The 13,215-nt window shown below is 42.0% G+C and overlaps 1 protein-coding gene across 5 annotated transcripts in view; it reads left to right on the top strand.

Annotated features, from left to right (window-relative positions):
• TRIM37 (tripartite motif containing 37) overlaps window positions 1-13,215 on the top strand; it is a 158,012-nt gene that overhangs the window by 69,815 nt on the left and 74,982 nt on the right. For all 5 annotated transcript variants that reach the window (XM_068268642.1, XM_068268641.1, XM_068268640.1 and 2 more), the window contains 2 exons: window positions 526-607; window positions 2,993-3,069. In XM_068268642.1, coding sequence (XP_068124743.1) covers window positions 526-607; window positions 2,993-3,069 — 159 coding nt within the window. The remainder of the gene's footprint in view (window positions 1-525; window positions 608-2,992; window positions 3,070-13,215) is intronic.

Raw genomic sequence — 13,215 nt, 5'->3', positions numbered from 1 at the left:
CTTTACATATACAGATACTCCTCTGGTTTCCATGTAATACAATTTTTAACTCGTTACCCCTGTGATGTCAGTCCAGAGGTTATTGTTCTAATTTAGGGTGTTTGCCATATGTTGCGACACCCTCTATTTGAGTCTTAAATACCCATATATTGATGCCCATTTAGTACCAAGCACCATAAACTACATGTTTTGTGAACTCTTCAGTTCCTCGGGGGTTTTCCCAACCCTTACAAGATAAGTTTGGCCATATAGCCTTCCACTAGGACTATCTGGCATAAATTACACCTTTATTCCATCAAAGATAGTTATCCAACTATACAAGATCGGTGTGTTCATCACCATCAAATCTGTGTTTACCTTTTGGGGATGCTTGTTGCATCTAGGGGTTTAACTGGCTTGGCCACCTAAAGTAGCACAGCAGTGTGACATCATCCCTTCCCAGACGAATTAGCTTTACCTACTAATTTTGCCTGCGCATGCTTTGTTTTTCATTTTGACTCCCTCCCCTTCCCCCTCCTTTTCTAGCACTTTACGTCAGCGTGCTGACCCCGTATATAGTCCACCACTGCAGGTATCTGGACTCTGCTGGCGATTGAAGGTGTATCCGGTAAGTGAACTTGAAAGTGTTTGTTAGCTGAAATGTCATTTTATTACAATAGTCTTCAGGTTCACAAACTGGTTTCACTCTGAAAGTTGTTGCTAAAAGAACATTTTCAGGGTCAAGGTTAAATGAGACTTTATGCCTTGTACACACCATGCAATTTCCCATCAGTTAGAAGGGTCAAATCGATTATTTCCGACAGGTCTGATGTAATTGACGATCATTTTTTTGAACGGTTTTCTGATCACTTCTATGCAAAAATGATTGGAAATCGTATCAGAAATAATCTATCTAAAACCATGCAATTTCCGTTCAGATAGATGGGTCGCATCTATCTGACTGGAAATTGCATGGTGTACCAGACATTAGCGTTTACTTCCTTTAGTGAAGCTTCTTGTCATTTTTAAAAGCATCCCTGAACTGATATATGCCATAAGAAAAACACGGGTAATACTAGTTACAGTATTATAATTTTTTTATTTATATAGCACCGACACCTTCTGCAGCGCTGTACAGGCTATATTGTCTTGTCACTGAACTGTCTCTCAGAGGGCTCACAATCTAATCCCTACCATAGTCCTATACCTTTCCTACTACACCTACAATTGTTTCTTGAGTTTATATTCAGTTCACGTTTTAAGGACAACTAAAGTAAGAAAAATATGGAGGCTGCCGTATTTATTTCCATTTAAAAAATACCAGTTGCCTAATGCCTAGCAGCCATGCTGATCTGTTTGGCTGCAATAGTGTCTGACACCAGAAACAAGCATGCAGCTAATCTTTTCAGTACAATAATGTCAGAAACGCCTGATCTGCTTCATGCTTGTTAAGGGTCCATGGCTAAAAGTATTGGAGACAGAAGATCAGCAGGATGGCCAAACAATTGGTAGTGCTTAACCATTTACCGCCATCCTAACGTATTAAAACGTCATGCTTACCGCTATTAACAGCAACATGACGTTTTAATACGTCGCGCATTCCCGCCGCTGCTACCGCCGTGTGTCCGCCGCTACCGCCGCCATTACCGTCGGGATCCCGTGCTGGGCGATTGGGGAAGAGGACTGAACAGTCCTCTACCCAATCGCAGTGCCTGGAGTGAATGGACGTGACCGCGAACAGCGGCTACGTCCATTCACATAAACAGGAAATGTAACAGTTTAATAAAGTGTGTAAAAAAAAAAAAAAAAAAGTGAACACGTCCTATGAGTGTTCACCAGCGCCATCTTGTGGCCAAAAAGTATATTACACTTACAAAATACATACATTTTCAAGTATATACACATCATTAATAAAATTACACTTCCAACCCTCCCCCCCCCAAAAAAAAACACTTGTAAAAAAAAAAAAATCAGCTTAAAAAAAAAAATAAATAGTTGCCTTAGGGACTCAGCTTTTTTTATTCTATATTTTATGGGGGAAAATTAATTTTAATTTATTACATAGGGGCTTGTAATTATGGCCAGAACAAACAGAAAAATAACCACTTATATTTCAAAATAATATACTGTCGCCATACATTGTGGTAGGGACATAATCTAAACGGTTTAATTATCGGGACCACTGGGCAAATAAAACGTGTTTGTTTTATCCACAGGAGAATGTTTAATTTTAAAACTATAAAGGCTGAACACTGAGAAATAATGATTTTTTTTCTTTTCTGTTTTTCTCATTAAAATGCATTTAGAATAAAAAAATTCTTAGCAAAATGTACTATCCACAGAAAGCCTAATTGGTGGCGAAAAAAACGAGGTATAGATCATTTTCTTGTGATAAGTAGTAATAAAGTTATTAGGGAATAAAAGGGAGGAGCGCTGACAACTGAAAATTGCTCTGGTCCGTTAGGATAAAAACCCTTGGGGGTGAACTGGTTAAAAGGAAGTAAATATGGCAGCCTCCATATCCCTCTCTCACAATTTGTCCTTTAAATACTGTAATGGGTGAGAGTTGATGGCTCATTAGGGTCGGACATTGTCTTATCTGAAGTCTCCTACACACTTTAGATTGTCACCTGGCAGGGATTGGGACACAATCCTTCCATACAGATGTCACTAGCCTGTAGTCCAGCAATACGTTCTGTCAGTATGGGGGTGGAGGGACGAAGTGCGGCCCAGGGCGAAACTAGGGAGAACAATAACATTGGGCTGCCCATGCATGCCAGATCTCTCACAGTCCTACACATCGCTGGCCAAAACTAGAATTTACAGGATTGCTAGTATTGTAAGTTGGCATGTGTTTTAACCGTGAGAATGTGTTTTAATCTGAAATATCAGTTTTAAGTCTGGTTTGGAGTTAGTGGGTCTCGTGCTTTTGATGTTGCATTAAAAAAAAAAAAAGTAACGTTTGCTAAATTATTCTAGTGATTTACACTTTTTATATGTTCTGCATCTACAGGATGGAAATGGAGTGGTACGGGGATACTATTTATCAGTCTTTCTGGAGCTTTCAGCAGGGCTTCCAGAAACATCAAAGTATGTATTTAGAATTTACTTCTTTTGTATATGTGTATGCATCAAAACTGATGAATACAATCCATTACCAGTGTACCATCCTCATAGATACATAGTTGTTTTCTTTAAAAAAAGACATACGTCCATCAAGTTCAATCAGAAAATAAGGTACGACACTAACCCTCTCACACCCCTGTTGATCCAGAGGAAGGCTAAAAAGCCTTACAAGGCATGGTTGAATTCGCCCCAAAAGGAAAACAAAATCCTCCCGACTTCAGATTGGAAATCAGATAAAATCACTGGATCAACAACCACTGGGAATTAGCTAGTAATTACAACCATGGATGTCTTTCAACGCAAGGAAAGCATCTAAGCCCCTCTTAAACGCAGATATAGAATTTACCATAACTACTTCCTGTGTTAATAGATTAAACATTTTTAATCGCTCTTACTGTAAAAACCCTTTCCTAAATAAATGGCTAAAACATTTTTTCCTCCATGCTCAGATCATGTCCCCTTGTCCTTTGCATAAGCCTAGGTACAAAAACCTCACCTGCCAAGCTTTTATATTGCCCTCTGATGTATTTATACATGCTTATTAGATGTACTCTAATGCGTCTTCTCCCGACTAAATAAACCCAGTTTATCTAATCCCTTTAATCAATTTTGTAGCTTGTGTCTGTGCTCTAATGCTGGGGATACACTGAACGACCCGGCGGCTCGATTAGCCACCGGATCGGCTCCCGCTTCGTCCCCGCTGCCGTCCGGATCGATTCCCGCTCGTCCCTGTGGGCGCTTCCTTATCTTCTGCTCGACTCCCCGCTATTGTCCGCCCGCGGGGATTGAGCGGGGTCATCAGACCTGTCTGAAATTATCAATCGATTGATAAGGGGAAAACGTACCGTGTATCACCAGCATAAAACTGCAATGTCCCTTCTGTAATGTGGTGCCCAGAACTGAATTCCATATTCAGATGTGGCCTTACTAGAGATTTAAACAGGGCAGTATTATGCTAGCATCCCAAGTTTGTATTTCCCTTTTAATGCATCCTAAAATGTTATTCCCTTTAGCTGCAGTTGCTTGCTCTTGCTATTGAATACGCTTATTTAACTTGTTGTCGATGAGTACTCCTAACTTCCTTTCCGAGTTTGTCTCCATACGTATCCAGTTTGTTTTGTATGGTGCTAACCTAAATGCACGATATAACCTTTTTAAACATTGAATTTTATCTGCCATTTATGTGCCCATATAGCCATCCTATCCAGATCCTTCTGCAATATGTCACTATCTTTTTGAGAGCTGGTAATTAAGCACAGTTTTGTATAATCTTCAAAAATGGCAACATTGCTTCATCTACAGATGATTTGCTAGGTCATTAAAAAAATTGAAGAGTAGTGGGACCCCACTGCTAACGATCACCCATTCTGTGTATGATCTATTGACCACAACTCTCTTGCTTTCTGTCCATTAGCCTGTTCCCTATCCATGCATACAGATTCTTCCCCAGCCCTTGCATCCTCAACATTTGCACCAGACTGTTGTGGGGAAAAGTACCGAAGGCCTTTGCAAAGTCCAAGTACTGTATATCACATCTACATTATTTACAATATCTACACTAGCATACACTACCTAATAAAATCTGAGCATGTTAGTCAAACAACATCTGTCCTTAGTAAACCCATGTTGATGCTGAGAAATTAGATTATTCTCTGCTATGAAGTCTTGTATAGAATCTCTGAGGAACACCTCAAATAGCTTGCACACAATGTTCTTAACCTATTTTGGTTCCTGGACGTAGAAACTACGTCCAGGAACCATGCGCGCTACCGCGGCCGTGCGCGCGCTCCCGGCCCACGGTTCATTAGCCAGGCAATAAGTGTATCGGGCTATGGTGCCCGATCACGGATTCCTCACTCCCGCTGAAAAAGCGACAGCTTCTCTCAGAAGCTTCGCTTTTTTTTGGCTGTAACGTACCCCATACATCGCGCTTAGAGTGACGTCATGTAAACAAACTCATGGCCGCCATCTTGTGGCCAAAAAGTAAAACTACAACTAAAAGTAAAAAAAATTAAATTCAAACACACATTTACATTATAAATCACATGTTTACATCCCACACTCCCAAAACTACCCAAATAAAATGTTTAATATAAAAAAAAAAAAATTACAATAAAAAAAACATGTAAATATTTACATAAGGGTCTAAACTTTTTAAATATCAATGTAAAGATGAAATACTTCTATATTTTTTTTTTATTTTAAACTTGTAAATAGTGATACAGCGCCACGGAATATGTTGGTGCTTTATAAATAAATAATAATAGTGATAGATGCAAAACTGAAAAAATGCACCTTTATTTCCAAATAAAATATTGTCGCCATACATTGTGATAGGGACATAATTTTAACGGTGTAATAACCGGGACATATGGGCAAATACAATACGTGAGTTTTAACCTCCCCGGCGTTCTATTGAGATCGCCAGGGAGGCTGCAGGAGGTTTTTTTTTTAATTAAAAAAAACTATTTCATGCAGCCAACTGAAAGTTGGCTGCATGAAAGCCCACTAGAGGGCGCTCCGGAGGCGTTCTTCCGATCGCCTCCGGCGCCCAGAATAAACAAGGAAGGCTGCAATGAGCAGCCTTCCTTGTTTGGCTTTCCTCGTCGCCATGGCGACGAGCGGAGTGACGTCATGGACGTCAGCCGACGTCCTGACATCAGCCGCCTCCGATCCAGCCCGTAGCGCTGGCCGGAACTGATTGGTCCGGCTGCGCAGGGCGGCTGGGGGGACCCTCTTTCGCCGCTGCTCGCGGCGGATCGCCGCTGCTCGCGGCGGATCGCCGCTGCTCGCGGCGGATCGCCGCAGAGCGGCGGCAATCAGGCAGCACACGCGGCTGGCAAAGTGGCGGCTGCGTGTGCTGCTTTTTATTTGAGGAAAATCGGCCCAGCAGGGCCTGAGCGGCAGCCTCCGGCGGTGATGGACGAGCTGAGCTCGTCCATACCGCTCAGGAGGTTAATTATGGAGGCATGTATTATTTTAAAACTATAATGGCTGAAAACTGAGAAATAATGATTTTTTTCTGTTTTTTTCTTATTCTTCCTGTTAAAATACATTTACAGTAAAGTGGCTCTTAGCAAAATGTACCCACCAAAGACAGCCTAATTGGTGGCGGAAAAAACAAGATATAGATCAGGTCATTGTGATAAGTAGTGATAAAGTTATAGGCTAATGAATGGGAGGTGAACATTTCTCAAGTGAAAACGACGGAACGCGAATGGGTTAAGCTTACAGGTCTCATTTCCTGGATTTTTTTTTTTTTTTTTTTTGCCCTTCTTAAATATTGGGAAAACGTACACTGTATGTCAATGTATTGGAACTATCCCACTTGATTGTCACAAAACTGTGATTTTTCTTATTTCCTGTGTATACCTGCCATTCGCAATAGTGAAAAATAAATGACTTTATTTATTTAGGCTCCCTGCACACTGTAAATCCGTTTTTCCGATTTTCAATTCAGAATTTCCCTGAATACATTCAACAGAAAAACGGAGCAAAAAACGCAGCATGCAGTAAAGATTAAAAATCGGAATCTGATGTAAAAAACGATTAAAAATCGTAATCGCATGCAGTGTGCAGGGAGCCTTACATGTGGAAATTTTCTGCCTCATCAGCCAGCAAAAAAAAAAATATATATACTAAACATGCACCATGTTTAGTATATATTTTTGTTCCCTGGTCCTCTATATCAGGTTCGTCTTTTAGTCTAGAGCGTCTTATAGTCTGAAAAATACTTGTATCTCCTGTATGCTTGTGTAGAAGTGACTAAAAAACAATTGGTATGATTTCACTTCTGCTGTGAATGATCCAGGGCATCTTGTAGATGTTCTAACCCCAATAATTGTGTCCACCTTGTACCTCTTGTATCCTTCTTTGTCCTCACCTATCCACCTTGCATCCTCCTCCGTGCCCCTTTTTGTCCCCCTGCAATCCTCCTTTGTGTCCCCCTCCGCTCCCCTTTGCATAGTTAAAAGCAGCGGCAGTGCGTCTCACCTGATACGTCTACTCCCATAGCAATCAGAGCTCCCTTCTCTTCCTCACTGTTCCCCTAGTGCTGTCTTCTGCTGATTGCCTCATTACATGCAACCAGCTTTAGGGGAACAGTGAGGAAGAGGAGAGGTCTCTGATTGCTGCGGAAACCGATAGATCAGGTGAGACGCACTGCTGCTGCTTTTAACTATGCATGGGGGAGCAGAAGGCATAGGGACAATACATGAAGTTCCTGACACCATGGCACATCAGCAGTGCATATCAGCGGTAATTCAGAAGTCTGGGACACGCTGTATTTGGAATATTAGACGCAGTGATTTTTCTCCCCATTTTTGGAGGAGCAAAAGTGTATTCTAATCCCAAAAATATGGTAAATGCTAAACACAATTTTTTTCGTCCAACCCTCCAGGACAGTGACATTGAGACTTGGGCTCCGCCCCCCGGAAACAGGAAACACCCAGCGTGAGCTCTATAAATCTGTTCCCAGGTATCCACACCTCAGTTGTGTGTTTCCTTCCCTGGGAACATGAGCTCTGTAAAAGGGAGCTAGCTGGTCAGCAGCCTGGCAGTGCTGAGGCCGGTAATAGTTCCCTGGGGGAGCCTGCTTCACTACCCTGGAGGGTTGGTAACTTTGCAGCAGAAAGCTCCTTACCTGACAAACAGGTTTTCCCTCTAGCAGCCACCTGAGCGGCTGTGCGTGCTAGAGGGAGGACAGCGTGGTGTAGCCCTGACAGAGGTCCGGACGCAGCGGTGGGGGAATGTCGGCTCTGCACGGAGGAAGGATGGCTTTGCCCCCAGTCTACCGGTACTTCCGCCCGACGAGTGACGTCACTTCCGCATTTGCGCGGCTGCAAAACAGCGCTGTGTGCGTTCCTCGTGGCACTTAGCGCTTGCCCTTTGCCGAGGATGGACGCACGAAAACTTCAGGATTTGGTAAGCCGGCGGAGATTTTGCGGGGAGCCGCGTCTGATCATGGTCTGACTGGTCGTCGCACTGGTCTGAGGTTTGATTACGCTGCTCAGATGTATTTAGTCAGCATATTAATGACAGTGGCTAGATCAAGGATATTTGCTGAAGCTGTTTTTTTGTGGCAGCAGGTTGTTGTTTAAAACCAGTTAAACATGGATAACTGCACTGATCTTAAGTTAATTGATAGATCAGAAAAAGCATGTTAGACTACTTTGTGCTTTAATTACTTAAATGGAGCAATATGTTTGTTACCAGTTTAAGTATTGTAAAAGTTCTGATAGTTCAGAAAAGCATTAGTTCACATGTGGCTGATTGTTTTTTTTTGTGCAGCTCAATGTGTTTTGCATAAGTAATTGTTGCATAACTACCTGAATGAATGTTAAAGGGGAACTTCAGCCTAAACAAACATACTGTCATCAAGTTACATTAGTTATGTTAATTAGAATAGATAGGTAATATAATCTCTTACCCACCCTGTTTTAAAAGAACAGGCAAATGTTTGTGATGCATGGGGGCTGCCATCTTTGTCATGGGACAGCCATCTTTTTGGTTGAAAGGAGGGGACAAGGAGTAGGAGACACAGTTCCAACTGTCCTGTGTCTTGATTACCCCTCCCAGCTGCACATGCTAGGCTTCAAATGTCAAATTCAAAATGTAAAAAAAAAAAATTGCACCAAAACAGCAGAACTAGAACAAAAACATCAGAAATCCCATCATGCTTTGCCCAGCATCAGGGGAAAAAAGCCCGGGCAGTTTTCTTCTGTGCAGCTAAAAATAAGGCTTGTAAAAGAGAAACAAAGTTCTGATGCTGTGAAACTGTGAAACACCAAGCCTTTTCAGTGCTGCTGAGTCGATTTTTAGTCCGGAGGTTCACTTTAACTACATGGTGCATTCATTGTGGGGAGTGAGCTGGTTACTGGGTTAGCTGCATATAATGTTGGATGTTTTCCTTCTAAGTTTGCAGGAATCAGGGATTTATTGGTGCGGTATCACCGAATATATTAAGTTTATAAAAAAAAAAAAAGTTTCTCTCTTGCCTGCAATATATTTTAGCAGCTGGATGCCTCTACATTCTGTCTAGATGAGCTACACTTGAGTTGGTATGCATCCAAAATTATCTGTCTGATTGCTGTACTTAAGCTTATTTTACAGATATGATATTCCTTTTCATGTTAAACAGCTCAGTATATATACAGAGTATATATGAATATATATTCAGGAAAGGATTTATGTGATTAATTACAGGCTTTAATGAATTATAGTAATTCATCTCATGGTATTAATATCTTCATATGTTTTTCAGGAGACTGGACTTATTCCGATAGTGCTAACAGGTCCAGGAGTTGCCTGGTCTGTAAGGTTGTTTTGCCAACTAGCTGGACAAAAGCATCTTGCCAAGGATGTATTACAAAGTTAATTAATGAAGAGAATACTGCCTCCTGCAAAGAGTTTATTACTACCATGAGGCATGAAATGATAGACATTTAGAGCATTCAGGGAAAATCTGCCTACAGGGTCAACTCCTGTGGTACCTTCTGTGGCAGTTATTCCCAAGGAGAATCCTAAACCGAGAAAAGCTCTTGTAAAGACTACAAGACGTTTAATTTCTTCGGATGAAGAAGAGGAAATACACGATGTTCTTCCTGGAGGACAGGTTAACAGGGATTTATCACAGGATGATATGTCAGATCAAAGTGATACGGATGAGAAACTTATGCATTCAAGATTCAGATTTCCCGCGGAAGAGACTGATGAATTAGTGTGGGCTATTCATACTACCTTAAATATTAATCAGACCACTCCCGCTCCTGTGTCCATACATAAGTTATATTGTGGTATGGATCCCACACCACATTTAAATTTTCCTGTACATCCCTCAACAAAAAACCTAATTAAAACGCAATGGAAATACCCAGAGAAGAAACTTTTTATTTCCAGAGGGTTTAGAAAGAGATTCCCCTTTGCGGAAGAAGATGCAAAACTATGGGAAGGTTGTCCCAAGTTAGATGCAGCGTTCAGTTTAATGAATAGGGAAAATGAACTTGCTTTTGAGGATTTGGGTTTCCTTAAAGACCCAGCAGACAAGAAAATTGATTTGTCACTTAAAGCTTATACAGCAGCAGTAACTAACTTTAAGCCTGCTGCAGCCACCACCTGTGTATCTAGGACCACTTTATTATGGATAGAGAGGGTGGAGGAATTAGTCAAAACTGATGCTCCTAAAAAGGACATTTTAGAAGCTCTGAGTGTCGTTAAGAAATCTAATAATTATGTTACTGATGCTTCAACAGAGTCACTAAGTGTTACAGCAAAGACAACAGCACTAGTTAATAATGCCCGCAGAAATCTGTGGCTCAAGACATGGGACGGTAGCCAATCGTCCAAGTCTAAGGCATGCAATCTACCCTTTTCACGGGGGATCTGTTATTTGGCCCTCAGCTCCAAGAAGTCTTGGAGAAGACGGCAAGCAGGAAATCATCCTTTCAGAAGAAAAAGAAATTCAAGCCGAATAGGACCTTTTTTCACCGCAATAACCAGGCTAAAGATAAAGGGGTCCAAAAAAGGGCTTGGCCAATTAATAAGGTAGGGCCTAAGAGGACTCCGCTGCATAAACCAGCGGAGCCCCAAAGCAAGCACCAGTGACGCCAGGCTGAAGGTAGGGGGAAGGTTATCTCGCTATTATCCAGAGTGGAGAAAGATAACCTCAAATCAATTCATTTTAGACCTAATAAAAGACAGGTACAAGATAAGATTCATAAAAAAGCCCCCGGTGAGATTTGTGAAGACTTTAATGCCAAAAGACAGAGAAGCCAGGATGGCATTACAGGAATTACTGAGAGACATGATGGACAGAAATGTCATAAAAGAGGTACCACCTCAGGAAAGAAGTTCTATTCTCGAATTTTTCTGATCAAAAAGCCAACAGGAAAATTCAGAATGATTCTGAACTTAAAACCACTGAACCCCTTCATTACCTACGAAAAGTTCAGAATGGAAACTGTATATACAATGAGAAATTTACTGAATGCAGACGTGTTTATGTTGAACATAGATCTGACGGACGCTTATTGGCACATCCCAATCAGACGGGAATCTCAAAAGTATCTAAGATTCAGTGTACAAGGAGACTGAGTGCTGCATTATCAATTCTCGTGCCTTCCTTTCGGAATATCTTCAGCACCAAGAGTGTTTACGAAAGTAATGGCAGAGGTGGTAGGGAATCTTCATCTCCAGAACATTATCATAATCCCTTATCTGGACGATCTATTCTAGCAGACGATGCTGTACTTCTTCAAAGAGATCTGAAGAGGGTTTTAGATCAGTTAGAAACCCTGGGTTGGTTAGTAAATTACCAAAAGTCACATCTGGATCCATCCCAAGTGATCAGATTTTTGGGGTTTTTTCAGACTTTAAATTTCAGACTTTCAGACTGGAATTTCAGACTTGAAATTTCAGAATTCCAGAATGTCTGCGGGGGACCATTCGATGCCCCGGGTAAGTTCAACTCATTTTCCCCTTACCCCCTACAGTATCCCTTTAAGTACAATTAAAACCTTCTTGGCGGTATGGACGAGCTCAGCTCGTCCATAGCCGCTGATACTGATTTCTCTGGCCCTACTGGGCCGATTTACTTCATGTAAATTGCGCCATACGCAGCTAGCACTTTGCCAGCTGCGTGTGTGGCCTTCGATTGCCGACGCTCAGCGGCGATCACCTGCACGCAGCGGCGGAAGAGGCTCCCCCCCGCCCGAGCCCTGCACTACCTGGCCCGAATGCTTTCAGGCAGCGCAAAGGGCTGGATCGGAGTGGTCTGACGTCAGGACGTCCATGACGTCAGCCCGATCGTTGCCATGGCGACAGGGTAAGCCTAACAAGAAATCCCGCTCTCCGCGGGATTTCTTGTTACTTGTGATTGCCGAAAGCGATCAGAAGGGCGCACCTTGTGCGCCCTCTAGTGGGCTTTCATGCTGCCAACTTTCAGTTGGCAGCATGAAAAGAAAAAAAAATGACATGGAAAAAACCCTGCCGCCGCCACCCTGGCAATTTAAATAGAACGCCAGGGTGGTTAAGGTACAAGTAGCAGCAATTTCGGTTTTCGTTGATAAGAAATTAGCCTTAGATCCCCTGGTGATCAGATTTATGAAATCTGTAGAAAGATCAAGGCCAATACTTAAAAAGTCATGTCCTAGGTGGGACCGATCTTTAGTTCTCAATGTACTTAAGGAGAAGCCATTCGAACCTCTAGAAGAAATTTCGTTAAGGAATCTGACAATTAAAACCATATTCTTAATAGCTATTACCTCTGCAAAAAGAGTAAGTGAATTAGAGGCACTAAGCAGTGATGAACAATTTTGTTCTATATTTGAAGACCGAGTGATATTGAAGACTGTAGCTGATTTTTTACCAAAAGTATCATCAGTGTCTAATAGGGGGCAAGAGATAATATTGCCTACCTTCTGCAATAAAGCAGTTCATCCAAAAGAGAAACAGTGGCACAAGCTGGATGTAAGGAGGTGCTTACTAATATACTTAAAAAGAGTGAAGCAACTCAGGAAAACAGACAGGTTATTTGTCAATTTCACTGGAAATAAAGTGGGAGAAAAAATGACAAAAGCTTCGATAGCAAGATGGCTCAAGGTTTGTATTGAGGAAGCTTACAAATTGAGGCAGTTGGAGTCACCTAAAGAGATCACAGCACACTCTACTAGAGCTATGGCAACCTCCTGGGCCTATAGAGCTGGGGCATCGGAGATCTGCCGGGCAGCAACATGGAGTGTCAACACGTTTATCAGACATTACCGTCTAGATCTGATGACAGCAGAACAGTCCTTCGGGAGGAAAGTTCTACAGGCTGTGGTCCCGCCCTAAGGTGGGTGATTCCTTGTTTATCATCTCAATGTCACTGTCCTGGAGGGTTGGACGAAAAAAACAGGATTACGTCCTGATAATTCTATTTTTGACAACCCTCCAGGACAGTCCTTAGTTCCCACCCGTTAAGCATCATGTATTTTGATGTGGGTAAGAAAGTAATAGGGTATCCAGTATGAGTAGGTTCAGGTCTTGGGCACAACTGAGGTGTGGATACCTGGGAACAGATTTATAGAGCTCACGCTGGGTGTTTCCGGGGGGAGGAGCCCAAGTCTCAATGTC

The sequence above is a fragment of the Hyperolius riggenbachi genome, chromosome 2, assembly GCF_040937935.1.
Source record: "Hyperolius riggenbachi isolate aHypRig1 chromosome 2, aHypRig1.pri, whole genome shotgun sequence".
NCBI classification, from domain to species: domain Eukaryota; kingdom Metazoa; phylum Chordata; class Amphibia; order Anura; family Hyperoliidae; genus Hyperolius; species Hyperolius riggenbachi.
The sequence above is the reverse complement of the archived record's forward strand: the minus strand, read 5'-3'. Positions and strand labels throughout refer to the sequence as shown.